The 13,642-nt window shown below is 35.8% G+C and overlaps 1 protein-coding gene across 30 annotated transcripts in view; it reads left to right on the top strand.

The window, feature by feature from the left end:
- The window catches only part of KCNMA1 (potassium calcium-activated channel subfamily M alpha 1), a 519,886-nt gene that overhangs the window by 301,555 nt on the left and 204,689 nt on the right, over positions 1-13,642 (top strand). For all 30 annotated transcript variants that reach the window (XM_076338440.1, XM_076338419.1, XM_076338420.1 and 27 more), the window contains one exon: positions 11,558-11,651. In XM_076338440.1, the coding sequence (XP_076194555.1) occupies positions 11,558-11,651 (94 nt within the window). The remainder of the gene's footprint in view (positions 1-11,557; positions 11,652-13,642) is intronic.

Consider the following 13,642-nt stretch of genomic DNA (forward strand, 5'->3'; position numbering starts at 1 on the left):
CTCCTGAAATCGGTGCAAAATGGATTATTACACCAGTCCTTTTGACTTTCCGGTAGCTCAGTGTGTAAGCCTAACTACGCATCTGTTTTCCCATGCACAGCAGCCAGGATAAAAAGGTGTTGGATGATACAAGTGCAAGCCATTTTGAGATAGTGTTAGAAAAAAGGGGCCACTATATATTCATTTTTAACATCATTATAATCCTCTTCTTACATTGATGTAAAGCAGTTTTATATCAGGCTTGTGATAATTGATTTGAGTGACTGCTACAGGTGTTGGCAATACCTTATTCCATTTGTTAATGGAGATAAAGTGACTGCTAAAAAAGAAAGGCACAGTGTCATTATCTGCCTAAAAAGGGCTTTGCCTTTCCCATTGAGAAAAGCCGCTGTGACTGAGACTGTCACTCAGGCTCCAGGCTAGTTTTCTTGTCTGAAAAGTCGAACTACGAAAGAGTTGAGTTATTTTTTTAATTTCTTCTTTTTTCGTTTAAACTGTTTCTATTCTTTTGCAAAGTGAATGTGACTATTCAGTTAGTCTTTCATAAAATCTGCATTTTGCCTTAAGAATACGGTAAGTTGCTCTTAAGACAGTCCTGGTAAATAATCAGGTCCCACAGCTGGAACAGCTGTGACATGAAAATTTCTAAGTAGGAAAATTTACTAGATTGCAGTTACATGCATGTGGAAAGTAAGCAACGGCGGAGGAGTGTATGGGTAGAGAAACTGTGTACGTGTGTTTTACTTTAAAAGGTATGTGCAATGAAAACTTTCCAGGAGGCCGGGGAAAGAAAAAGGGGAACTGATAGAAAGGACTGTCGTAAGTGTTTTTACATGCTGGGAGTGAATGTTACCTGGGTTATGCCTGCAGTTGGTTTAAAGCAGGAATTTAAACAGATATACTGTGATGCTCAGGATATAGTCAAAGATCTCAGATGGTTACTCTTGGTAGTTGAAAGGGTTTTTTTACTTCAACTCACCTGTCCATTATTTCTAGTAAAGTGGAACAAGTAGACAAATACAGACTTCCCCGTGATAATTTACAAGGATACCAGATGTGTAATAGTTTGGACTGGGAGTAGTTGAGTTGCATGACCTGTGGCACCTTAAATGTATCTTAGGTATTAAATTACGAAGGTGCTTAAAAGGACCCTTATGCTGATGGGCTATATAAGGCTAAAAGGTCCTCATGAGGAATGAGAGAGAGAATCTGAAATGATGAAAATTAGCTTGGGACTAATATATTTTCTAGTGTTATGCAGATTTTTTGAAGGAATGTACATGGTTCATGTTTACAGTTATGCCTTCATTTGAAATAAGAAACAATATATCCTGCCTGGCGTAACTGTGTATTAAGACTGCTTTAGAATTACCATTAACACAATACGGATAGCTTTTTATGGATGATAATACATTTGGGTGCATGCACTAAAAAGCATGACCAAAAAAGTAATGATCCAGTAATGTAATGTCAAGTTTCTACCACTTTGCAGTACTTCTGGCTTTCATTGCTCAATTACATTATTCACTGACATTAAAGTCAAATAATACACCTTAGGTTCAAGTTTATTGCTACTCAGTAAAAACTAGATAGTAGCTGGATATTTTCATTGAAATATCACAGGAGGGAATTCCAGAAAAGACAGTCAGATGAATGAACTGGAAATAGTTTAACACTCCAATTCATCTGGTACTCTTGTCATTTTCAGTTAGGATCATTGAATTTAGACTGAATTTCATAAGGCAAGATTAGTTTTTTTAATTACGGTATGTAAGCAAGCAAGAAACCTATAGAAAGAATACTCAAAATCATCTGGAGGAATCTGTTACACATGTCAAGCAGAAAATCAGAGTTGAGTTTTATGATGATATACAAAAGAAAAATGATTAATAATCTTAATTTGGAGTCAGGATAGATAGAGGACATTCTCATTTTTGAAGATTGTATGAGATTTTTCAAAGAGTGCAGTCAGATGAGGGAGACTTCTAAAAGTTGGACAACAGTATCAACAGAATAGAAGGGTAATAAAAGACACTGAGATGGGAGAGTAGTTGGAGCTGGAAACCGATGATGATGGTGGGCTGTTGAAAACTTTGAGTTTGAGTGAAGTGGATAGCAAATATGAAAAGTACCTTTGGGTAATTTTAAAAGACAGCAGCTGCAAAATAGAATCACATATAATAGAGCAAGGAGGAATCTCAGGAAGTCGCTCTTCCTTCTGCTGCAAGGTAAGAGTGGCTATACATAAATTTATTCAAACAGCCACTGATCTAAGAGATCAATGGTTTGTAGGCCCTCTCCTACAGAAGGAGGAAATTTTAGAAATATCACACGTGTAGATCATTGTATTGACATACGCAAATGCAAGGACTGTAAGTCGTCCATATATCCCAGGCTGAAAAGTCTTTACCACCGTTTTAAAAATCTGAGATTCACCATTCTCCCTAAAGAACCTATTTCGGTGTTTAACTATGTTTTAACTGAAAATGTTTTATGCTTCTGATATACTTCTGACTAACTTGATCCATTTCCATTTGTTCAATTCAATGTGAACATGGAAAAGGGATTAGTATTCTTTTTGCAGCATAGAATGATGTGTTTGCATTTTCATGTCACCAATTATTTTCTGTTCTCTGGAGTAAACAGCTTCAACAACTTATTACTTCTTTGATAAAGAATATTAAAGAACAATTATATTAAATAATAATAGACAAGAAGTAATAGAAAGTGGTCCTATTATGAAGTAGAAACATGCAAGATTGTCAGCTTTAGTAAATAGGGCATGCAGTTTAACAGAATCTTTCTATAATGCAGTCAGCATACTAGATATAACTGAAGTGGCTTATTAAATGTCAAAAAAGGTAATAATATAATGTTAGTTGAAACAGTATACTGGTGTTTTTCTCTTTAATATGTCAGTAGTCTCACATAAAAACCTTTGATTAAAAATGTGATCCCTGGCATTGTTGCTCTATCGTTCTCTTAGAATTGGCTTGTCATCAGGGAGATTTTTTTGTCAAGGTAATGTAATACTATTTGCAGTTGCCAGTGTTCTCATCTTATGGTAAGCAATTAAGAAATCTAATGCAAAATAAAATAATATACTCTTCCTACTTACCTATGTGGTTCTCAGCAAACCTTTTCACATGCAGTTATCTTGGGTAGGATGAAGATCTTAATGGTGTATTTTGCAAGAAAGCACATGCTCTGTCTTCTCTACGCTACTGAAAGAACGTAGAAGAGTTATGGAGATTGACTCTGGGCCGTTTACTTATGCCTGATTTAGCACTCAGATCCTGGTCGTTTACCTGTTCTGCAGGAATCTTCTATAGCTTTTGTTTGTGAAAGTCGGTAATTAGAGAAGACCTATGCTGCAGGCAGTACTGAATGTACATACACCCTGATGAATTAAGAATTATGCTGTTTTCAGAGTGAGCAATTTTAATGTGCTTATTTTCTGTATGTCCCAGCCATTCAATATAAAAACGTAAATAAAAGTTTCTTGTTATTGTACTTGTATACAATTTTGTGTTTGGGCTGAGGAAGACAAGAAGTTGATTTTGCCTGAGTTCTGTGGTAGGTTGGCTTATGTTTTACTAGGGCAGTCTATGAAGAAGCACGATGTACTTAAAATTCATGGAAAACTTGAAAAAGAAAGATGAAAACTGACAACATTATACTGAATTTTACCAAGTTGTGTTAGTTCATTTAGGTAAAATAAGTACTAGCAATGTTACTTGACTCTTGCCACTTGGTATGTTGTCAGTCGCAAATAGCTCTGTAAAAGTCAGTAGAGTTATGCCAGGCAAAATCTTGGGCATCTGAGATGGGCATGAGGAAACTATACCTTTGCTCTGCAGTGGTACCAACTTAATTTGGCTCTTAATTTCGTACATGGATGTGACAGAAATCAAAATTAAGAGCCTCTCTTTCTTTCCCACTGGAAGCCCTCCTCTGTCTCAGTTTCTAAACTGAATTAATTTTGCATTAAAAACTGTTAAGTTGCAGCATTTAAATATATTTTAAAATTTAAAACAAATTAACATTCAAAGGAAAAAAAAAAACACACTTTTATGCCCCGTTCTTTATCACATGATCCACAAAAGTGAAAGAATCATAAGGAAGAACAATATGTCTCTGGCTCTGATTCTTAGAAAAATCTTTAGTAAATGATGCTGTTGTACCAATTTATTACTGATTGATCTGGTTTTGTTGTTGCTTATTTCTTCTGACAGTGGATTTTTTTTGAAGGAGGATGAGGAAACCTGTTAATTTTACCCCGAATCAGTCTAAAAGCTTGTCAAGGTTCCCCAGTGTGCTAGGGAGATAATATAGAAGTACTTAGTTATAGAAAGCATCTGCAGAACAGATGAGTCATGACGCATTTTTTAATTAGGTTGGAAATAGAAGGGTAATATTCTAATGCCAGCTTGTGATCTGTCGGGCTTTAACAGAAGATGTTGTGATAGAAATTAGGAAAGGGAAATAAGGACAGGCACTTGCATTGTTCCTCCTTTTTTCTGAAAAGCAGTTCCCTTGAGGTGATTGCAATTTTTAAGGTGTAGATTAAGCAATAGTCTAAGAAATCTTGGAAGCTAGCTTTATCTCACATTATTTGGCAGTTCATCTTTTACTTTGATCAGATTTATATTTTGCTTATTTACTTTAAAATTGAACAAAGAGGATACTGATGATGTAATTCCAGGACAGCTTAGTGTGTATGAGCCTAAGGTCAGCAATGCATTTTCAAAAGGAGTGTGAAAGAGAGATACATATCAAAGTGAAGAAGGGAGGCCACTCCACATGTAGACAAGGCGGGAATGGAGACGGAAACAAAGACAGTAAGGCAGAGTAATCCAAAATAAATTCATCGCATGCTGAAGTTGAGGAGTTTTTGTGACTGGAAAGATAAATATGTGTTAATTCATTAAGCAGAGTCAAAATCGAGAATTAAAAAAAGGTACTTGGCAAAGTCCCAAGGAGTTATGCAGGTATATTTATCTGAAGCTTTATGAAGGAAGAGGAGGATAAAGTAATAGGCAATATAGAGTCCAGACAGGAGGAAGGTACAATAAAAAAAGGTGAGACAACCAAGCATGGTCAGCATCTTAGCTATGAGTATAAAAAAGAAGCTCTGGGATTTGACACCGAAACGTGTTGGGAGCAGAAAGTTCTCTGTGTGTGTGTGTATATATGTGCATAGGAGAAACAGTTAGCTAAGGATTTAGAGGTAGGAGGTTGAGTGGTCAAAAAGGATTTAAATGTATCATTATCAATGACAAGATAAGAAGATACAGGAAATGGTCACAGCATCATCCTTGGCTATCAGGTCATAACTGTCTGCAAAATTCAGTGAGAAAGGGATTGTTCCTCCTTCACTCACTAGCTCCGCGTACACAAAACCTCCTAGAAAATATCTATAACTAGGGACGTAATGATCCCATGGAGTTTTATGGATCCCAAGGCTTAGGGCTGTGACGGCAGATTACACGGCACTTCTGCTGTGGGCAAAGCGGGTCTTCCCCGTGCCTTCACTAAAGCATTGTTCCGACCCAGCTGGCTGCTCTTCCTTTTTGGGAAGGAAACCAACTTAACTCTTCCTGCATATCCTGCAGTGCTAACTGAGAATGCTAGTAGCAAAACTTCCCCGGTGGCGGACCGCATCATGTCAAGGGAGAGTGAAGTAATTTAGAAGACATTTGCCATCAAAAGATTAACGAGCTTATTGATCTTATGACTCAAAGAAAGGCCTTCTAAACTAGTCATTTACCAAGACATCTTGCATTTAGAAGATCAGTACACATACTGCAAGAAAATACTTTTTTGTTTTCTTACTGTGGGACTAATTTCGTTAATAAATGAAAGCCATTTGAAGTAAAAAAAAATGTTATGCTCTCTGTCACTCTGTGAGATGTTTGACACCTTTGATTCTTATTTAGTCTTGCTGATTAATTTTAATTATGGTATTTGTTTCAATAGGTTGACACTTGATAGGCATCCATGTTTATAATTTTGCTATATGTTCATGCCTGTTTCAGTAAAGAAGATTTTAACTGCTTATTCCCTTCTGAGCTGTGCAACTAAACCATAGTTAAAGGAACAGAAAGTATTCTGCACTGAAAGAACATCGCTTTTTCTAAATGATAAATCTGGCTTTTCCCTTAGTTTTACTTTAGTACTACATCACTGAAACACAGTTAAAAAGCCCAACCATAACCCCCTTAATTTTTTTTTTTGCTGTACTGTTAAAAATATGTATTAAAGGAGTATAAACGGACACTGTCATATCAAATTTGTGCCAAACTTATTTTTTACTCTAAACTTCATAAAATTGGGTTTGTTCTATAAATTTGAGGGAATTCAGTATTACAAAGGAGCTTCCAGTAAAACAAAATAGTTGGAAAAAAAGACGACCACTATAGACAGTTTTATCAACAATGTACATGCCCAAATTAATACATATTAATTGCATTCAAACACAATTTGAAAGTGAGAAGTGAATGGAATGTCTTCAAGTGATGAGATACTAAAGAGCTTCTAAATATTGAGTGGTTTCTCTCAATTATTTATTCATTTGTGTTGATTATATTTTAGCAGCCTCTACTTGTACATAATTATAATTGATTTTAAAATTCAGTCTCATCAATGGACATTGCTTCTGATAGAAACTGCACATTTTACTGTTTTTTCATAGAATGTGCTACTGTGCCATCTAAAAACTGTCATGAGCAAAGAAAATTAAAAACTTCCTAATTTTTCGTAGTATCAGGTTGTTGTATTTCTTTCTTAAAACCTTAAGTTTGTAACAATGTGTTTTTAGTTCCAACTTTTTTCAATTTTATATTTTATTTACTTAATATTAAGAATTAAAATATATTTTAGCTAATTTCAATAATGGAGTTAGCTTTTCCTCCACCATTCAGAAGACAACTTTGCTTCCAAATATTAAAATTGTAAATTAGGACAATTCTCTGAATTTCTAAAAGTTCAATAACTTCTTAAAGTTCCAAAGATGTAGCAGCTGTGGTACAATATTAACACCAGTACTTTCCTGAAGTTGCAGTAGAAGTAGTTGTCTTTTGTGGTGGTTTATGGATGTTTTACATAGAACTTCTTATCTTCAAAACACTTGGCAAAGTATAACTAGATTAATATGTCTTAAAATTAACCTTTTGCATTTTGGTATATAATAATACATAAATAAAAATTGACATCCATCATAGTCTTTGCAGGCCTTGTTATTAAAAAGAAAGGAAAAAAAAAAAGGCAAAAACCATTAGGAGCAGACTGACATGGCATGTGCCAAAAATACAAGAGTCCACTTCCTTACACAGGAAGAATAGAGAACTGTAAATTGCATATTGGATAGTTATTTCAAGTACCGAATTGGGTGTGCACAACCTTTCCCGTTATTATGGGGAACATCTTACGTAAAATCATCCAGATGAAGTCACCGTGATTGCAAAGCTGGCCTAAAGTCTGAATGAACGTAGAATTTCTTCCCCTTACTTCAGTGTGGTCATAATGGCAGTGATTGCACTGTGACATGGATTGATATGTCGTGCCAAGGCTTTGATCTGAAGTTGGAAATGGGCTTTACAGCTCCTATCAAGAGGTGAAATGATACAGGAAAAAACACTCAAGATATTTTCAACTCTGTTGCAATTGCAGAATCCTGGAAATATTCTATGAAGGCTTCTTCTGTGGGAAGTTTCACATTAATATTCTCACAGAAACAAATAATTTCAGAAAACATTAAAATGCATACCATTTTTTGCCCTCTCCCACTCATTCTATGACTATTCAAAGAATAATCCCAGTAGAACCATTTCAAATGCATTAGAAGTGTTCCAAATGAACCAGAAATAAGTGAGAATAATAAATAAATACATGAAATAAGCTTGTGACAAAAGTAGTTATTTAAACAGGAGTAAATTCTTTCGAATTGAAGTGACAAGGGGTTCGTTCATTTGTTCAGCTGTGGTAGAAGTGTCATGTAAAGTGTTGGCTTCAGGTCAGTTGCAAAAAAGCTTTAAGGATGCTGGGAACACCTTGTCAAAATTTTGCCCCATCTGAGTAAAGTTAAACTGGAGTAATTTTGTTACTCCTTTTGTAGTCACTCTTGCTCACTGAACTAGTTTATGCCTATGACACCTGTATAACGGGGCTTTATAACTACTGGTATTGCTGTAATAATAAACAGAACAAGTAAATAGAGGTAATGTGAAACTGGAACCGATAGCAGTGTTTAAAGAGCAGGAGAGGAAGGAAAAGAATTAACAGAGTGTAGTCCATGCCTGAAAAATCAAATAAGGTTCTGTCTTCACTGCAGGTTAGGCAAACTAAGCCCACTGTTATTTCTCTAGATGCAATTTTTATATTAAATGGTCGCACAGAGCACACAGTTGCGGCAGATGATAACTTGATATAAACGTTGACCTGAAGAAAATTGTCAGTCTCTCAAATCTTGTTTGTGTAGCCCAGGCATTGCTTGTAGCATTTAGTTTATTACATAAAAAGATGGCAGGGCAAAGGGGAATTACAGTCCTTGATAGATTATCAGCAGGATATCCCTATGTTAAGTAAAATAAAATTCGTGCTATGAGTTTTTCTTTTCAAAATACAAGAAGTCATGGTTACAGCGGATTTTTTTCGATTTTTGTGTAGCAAATTAAAGATGCTCTTTCAAAGCGCACATAAATATTGCATTTAGAGTTACATCATTACTGTAATTTTTATCCAGTTTTGTTAAATCTTTCCTATTACTATTAGTATAATGTTATTCCATTGACTTTAGTTTAGTTTCTCCTGTTTTTTACCAGTATAAATGCATAAAACCACACTTACAATGAAGCACACTTACATGGAAGAGTAATAAAGGCATTTCTAACAGTCTGTTGCTTCCATCAAAGGTGAAACCTTTGCTGACCTAAAGGGGTGAAATCCCATAGGACAAGCCATCTCATGTTAGTTTAAAACAGGGAATATATTACTAGTCCTGGAGACCCCAGCACGCTATTGTCTGGAACTCTAAGAACTATAGCACTTGTGGTTTTGGGAAACTTGATGTAAAGAGGAGTTTCAAATTGGCTGCCTTTCTGCAGCAGGCTGAACGGTGCAATGGTAAAGATTAGTGGCCATATTTTTCTCTCAGCTCAAATGTGAGCTACTGGTGAAAACAAAAAATCCAAACCAAAGAATATCACCAAAATTTAATTTGGAAAATTTAAAATCATGTATAATCCATCCTGCGAGTATAAATAATCATTTCTTTAGCCTTAGTGACATGCCTTTCGGACAAAATCATCATGTAAAATAAAGAGGAAAGGACGTTGTGTTTGTCTTTGACACGGATAACCTAGAAATTGAAAGAGAGAAGTGATCTCTGAAATGAAGGATGCTTTAGGGATATGACTAGCAGAAAAAGTAGCTCTAGTATTAGGTAAACAGAAGTCCCAAATCAGGATGGTGGTCCACTGTGCTACGTGTTTTGTGAACAAGATGAAGATGTATTATGCATTAGCTAATTTGTCAGATCTTGTAGGGTTTTTTTTTGTAAAGGACAATGGTACAAAAGTACAGCCATTAGCTGCAACCTCAGCTGACCTTATCTAACAGTCATGACAAGTACCAAGGAACTGTGGAAAGGAAGATAATGAAGCTCTCTATCCTAGTTATAAATCTGTGCAATTCCATTAGCTGCGGTGAATTTCTGCAGCTTTTACAGGAACCTAACCCGGAATTAAGGGTCCAAGCCTCTGTGTTGGTGCAGGGTTGTTCATTCTCCTTCTGCTGTACTTTCTGTGATTTCTGTTGATAGGGTGCATGGTGGCTCAGCGTGTAGCCTACCTTATTTTGACAAAATCCTTTGCTCTCAATAATGCCATACAGAAGATGATCCTGTTGGGTTCTCAGATTCTATCCACTCTTTTTGGAGCTAAAGCTGTATTTGTAAAGTATGAGGTGCTGTTTTCCGTCCTGTATGTTAACGTTTGGCTTCTCTTCCCTTCTGCCTGCTTTTGTAAATCAATTCTATGTGAACTGTAACAGAAATGTTTCATAACTTCAATGCCTTTGCAAACAGCTTTTAAAAACCATTTTAATATAATTTCCTATAGCACTGAAGCTTCTTAAAACGTAAAGCTCTTGTACATCAGGGAGAATTTTGCTGTATACATTCATGCATCTAAAGACAGGAGAGGGCATGCTGTACTTAACTTGTTTGACCTGAAATGTATACAAGGAATGGAAAATTTGGCTGCATGTGTAATGACCTGGTAGCCCAGGTAATTTCCTTTATGCCTTAAATTAGGTAACTGACATTCATAACGCATAGAATCTTGCTTGTTGAGCAGTTTAGCATTCTATTTGCAGAGCTACCGCTATACTAACTGGTATTACATTCACATTCAGTGATTTATTTGACCTGGGAAGCCAAAGAATTTCTTCTTTCCTAAAAGGATGTTTTCTAGGGTTCCAAATGATCGGATGATCTACGTTCTAGTTTTCCACTTTATTACAGTTGTGATGAATACATGATCATTTGCAATATATGTGTGTGTGTATATATATGTATATATGGTGGGACATTATGTATATATAGTATATACATCAGCATATATTGGGACAGGACTTTCACTTTGGTCTGTGACTTCAACATTGTTCTGTGGCTTCACCAACCTATTTTAGAAACCTCGCAAATAAATCACTAATCATACTCATGGAAGTTATCTCCTTCCTTAGATAAAAGTATATCTATAAAGTACCAGTTTGTATAGAGTATGCTTTGGACCTGTCCCACCGTTAAATAAAGCATAATAGTATAAGCTAGAATTTGCAATGGCTGCCTGAGACACACAAAGGTATTTTAATTAACCTGCATGCAGAAATTAACCCTTAGAGTACTGCTTCAAATTCCTCAATTTATTTTGTTATTTAATTTTACCAGTGGGCTATGCTGCTTTTCTACTCAGCTCATAGTACTGTACATAAAGTACATTAAATAGTCATACACAAAAAAAGAAGTGAGAAAAAGGAAAAAAAAAACCAAAATCAACTTCTTATAAACAAGGGATTCTACAAGACTGAGTACCCCAGGTTGCTAATGGGTAATGTATTCCTAAGCAACTACATGGGTTTTTTTAAGGTTTTATATTATGACACGAATTAAAAACATGTAATGTTTCACTGTAGCTGTGTGCTTGTTAGGTTTGTTCCTAAAGTATCATAGGTATGTCTCCTATAGAAAGAAGTCAGTTCTTTAAGGGTTAATGTGGGGTTAAGGAATCCTGAGGTATTCTCCTGCTTGTCCTTTCTTAAAGGTTATCTGCATGTTAATTCTCAGATATTATCTGAACAGGTGAATATAAAGACTGTATGAATGACTAACTGAATGAATGAAATAATTCATTTGAAATGCTTGCTTGTATCTTGTAAATGACTGGAAAACAGAAATGTGATTTCTGAATCAAGGTCTTTAATGAAACGCATACAAATCTCACCAGAGTAGAAACTCATATACTGACAATTTACTCCGTTTTCTTTTTCTTTCAAATAGACCAATAGAATCCTGCCAGAATTTCTACAAAGATTTCACATTACAGATCGACATGGCTTTCAATGTGTTCTTCCTACTCTACTTCGGCTTGCGTGTAAGTAGTGTGTCTTTGATAGCATGAGACAGGCAGTAGCTATTAGATAGGGAGAGTCTTTGCATACAGCCGGACTTTACAATGGCTGGAGAAAACTAAGCTAATTTCTAAAATGCCTGAGCAAAGCATTTGGTTGAGAACATTTAGGTAATAATAATAAGCATCTAAGATCACTAAGGAGACCCAATAGTTTATAAGCTAAGCCGTCTGTTCCAGAATGTTCTTGTGTGGTAGAAAGTGAAAACTATTACAGTTCAGTGCTGGTCCGTGACGTCGAATCTAGTTTCAGTGTTCTCAATGGAGTGATAAGTACCTCAGCAACGCTAGTGAATACTTGATGTATTCCTCTGCTGCTAGATAAGTCTTTGGCAGCCGAAGGTTGAGATAACAGCCGGTAGAGCTGCTGTATTCAGTTTTATGCAGATCCACTTTCCCAGACTGCTAATGAATGCTTTGCAGAAGCTGTAAATACTGGTCAACATGCTGAAACGTATATGCTTAGAATACTTAGAATGCAGTAATGCTGTTTCGGGATCTAAAAGTTGGGACACCTGAAACAGGTGGGCACTTCTAAAAGTTTGGGCCCGTAATGCTTGCAATTCAAGCTGTCGGGGTTTTTTTTGTTTGGTTGTTTGGGGTTTTTTTAAATATGCTTTGAAAACTAACTTTGCTTGTTGTTAATTGGAAAATGAGGCAAAAAAGGCCTCAAACATAACAGAACTACAAGGAAAACCTCATGTGAGCAGAAAGCCTGCCACATTGGTCTTTAAATTCGATACAAGTATTGCCTCGTGATCTTCCTTTGTCCATTTTGCTCCCGAATCACAGGAGCTCCTATGTCACAATGATAGTTGAGTTCCTCCTATTTCACTTCCGACCAACTTAACCAACTTTTTCTGATGATCCAGTAAGGAATTTTGTTGCAAATCTAGGTTATTTCATTACCCAGTCTAGGTGTGTGTGTATCCGTTAACTAAATAGATAAATTCCTTCAGTATTTACACTACTATGTGTGCATTCTAAGTGGTATTTTAAAAGCATATAGTGTAATAGCCCCTAATTCTTAAGGATTTAGGGGGCCTTTGTAGATGTCCACCAGGCCTGCAGTATTGGCTAACTTTTTGACATAACAGATTCAATGCATGGTACTTGTGAACTTCCAAGAATCCTTTTTTTAAAAGTCTCCAAATGCTTTGTAAATTTTGTGCTAGCGATAAGGTTGTATGTTCTTACTGAAAGAATTAAAATTACGTATTGGCCACTCTTACTTACTCAAAGCAGTAACTTAGGCTACATTATCAAGAAGCAGAGCACAATAAAAGAGAATATACTGAGAGTTGATGCTAATACTTTCATATCCACACGGTGTGTTTTTTAGAAGGGAGAGGGAGTACTGTAGAGTCTCCTCTGGTCCTGTTGACTGAACGCAATTTAGCAGTTCCGGTGTGTGAAATGCACTGCTAGAACACCTTTTTCAGTTTTAATTTCAACCACAACAAATCTTTGTGTTATTCAAAACTGCTTTGTGATGCAAACTGAAGTATGGTAAGTGGGGTTGATAAGGGTTCATTTCAGATTGGTACTCCTTATCTAAGTTAAAATGCTAATATAGGTGTAACCAGTTGTCCAAGAAGTCCTGCTGATCTAAACAGGAGTTCCTGAGGAAAAGGTGATACTTGGTTGTGTGGATGCAAGAATTGGATCGATAATGAATTTGATAGTTATGTAATAAGCATCTCATACATTTAGCTATTTTAGTTTGGGGTCGTCTTTTTTTTTTTCTGATAAATATCTCCTGTGAGGACTCACTGGCAATTTAAAGTATTTGAAGAAATATTTTAAAATCTCATCCTTCTCCATCTGTTCTCCCTGAAATGATGTTGCAACTCAAAATCATATAAATATTACCATATCTTCAGTTATAGAAGATATTTGTGTTCAAACACACATCTATCCATTTTAAAATCTTTGTTGGCTAGTATCCAACTATG

The sequence above is a fragment of the Aptenodytes patagonicus genome, chromosome 5 (assembly GCF_965638725.1).
Source record: "Aptenodytes patagonicus chromosome 5, bAptPat1.pri.cur, whole genome shotgun sequence".
NCBI classification, from domain to species: Eukaryota; Metazoa; Chordata; class Aves; order Sphenisciformes; family Spheniscidae; genus Aptenodytes; species Aptenodytes patagonicus.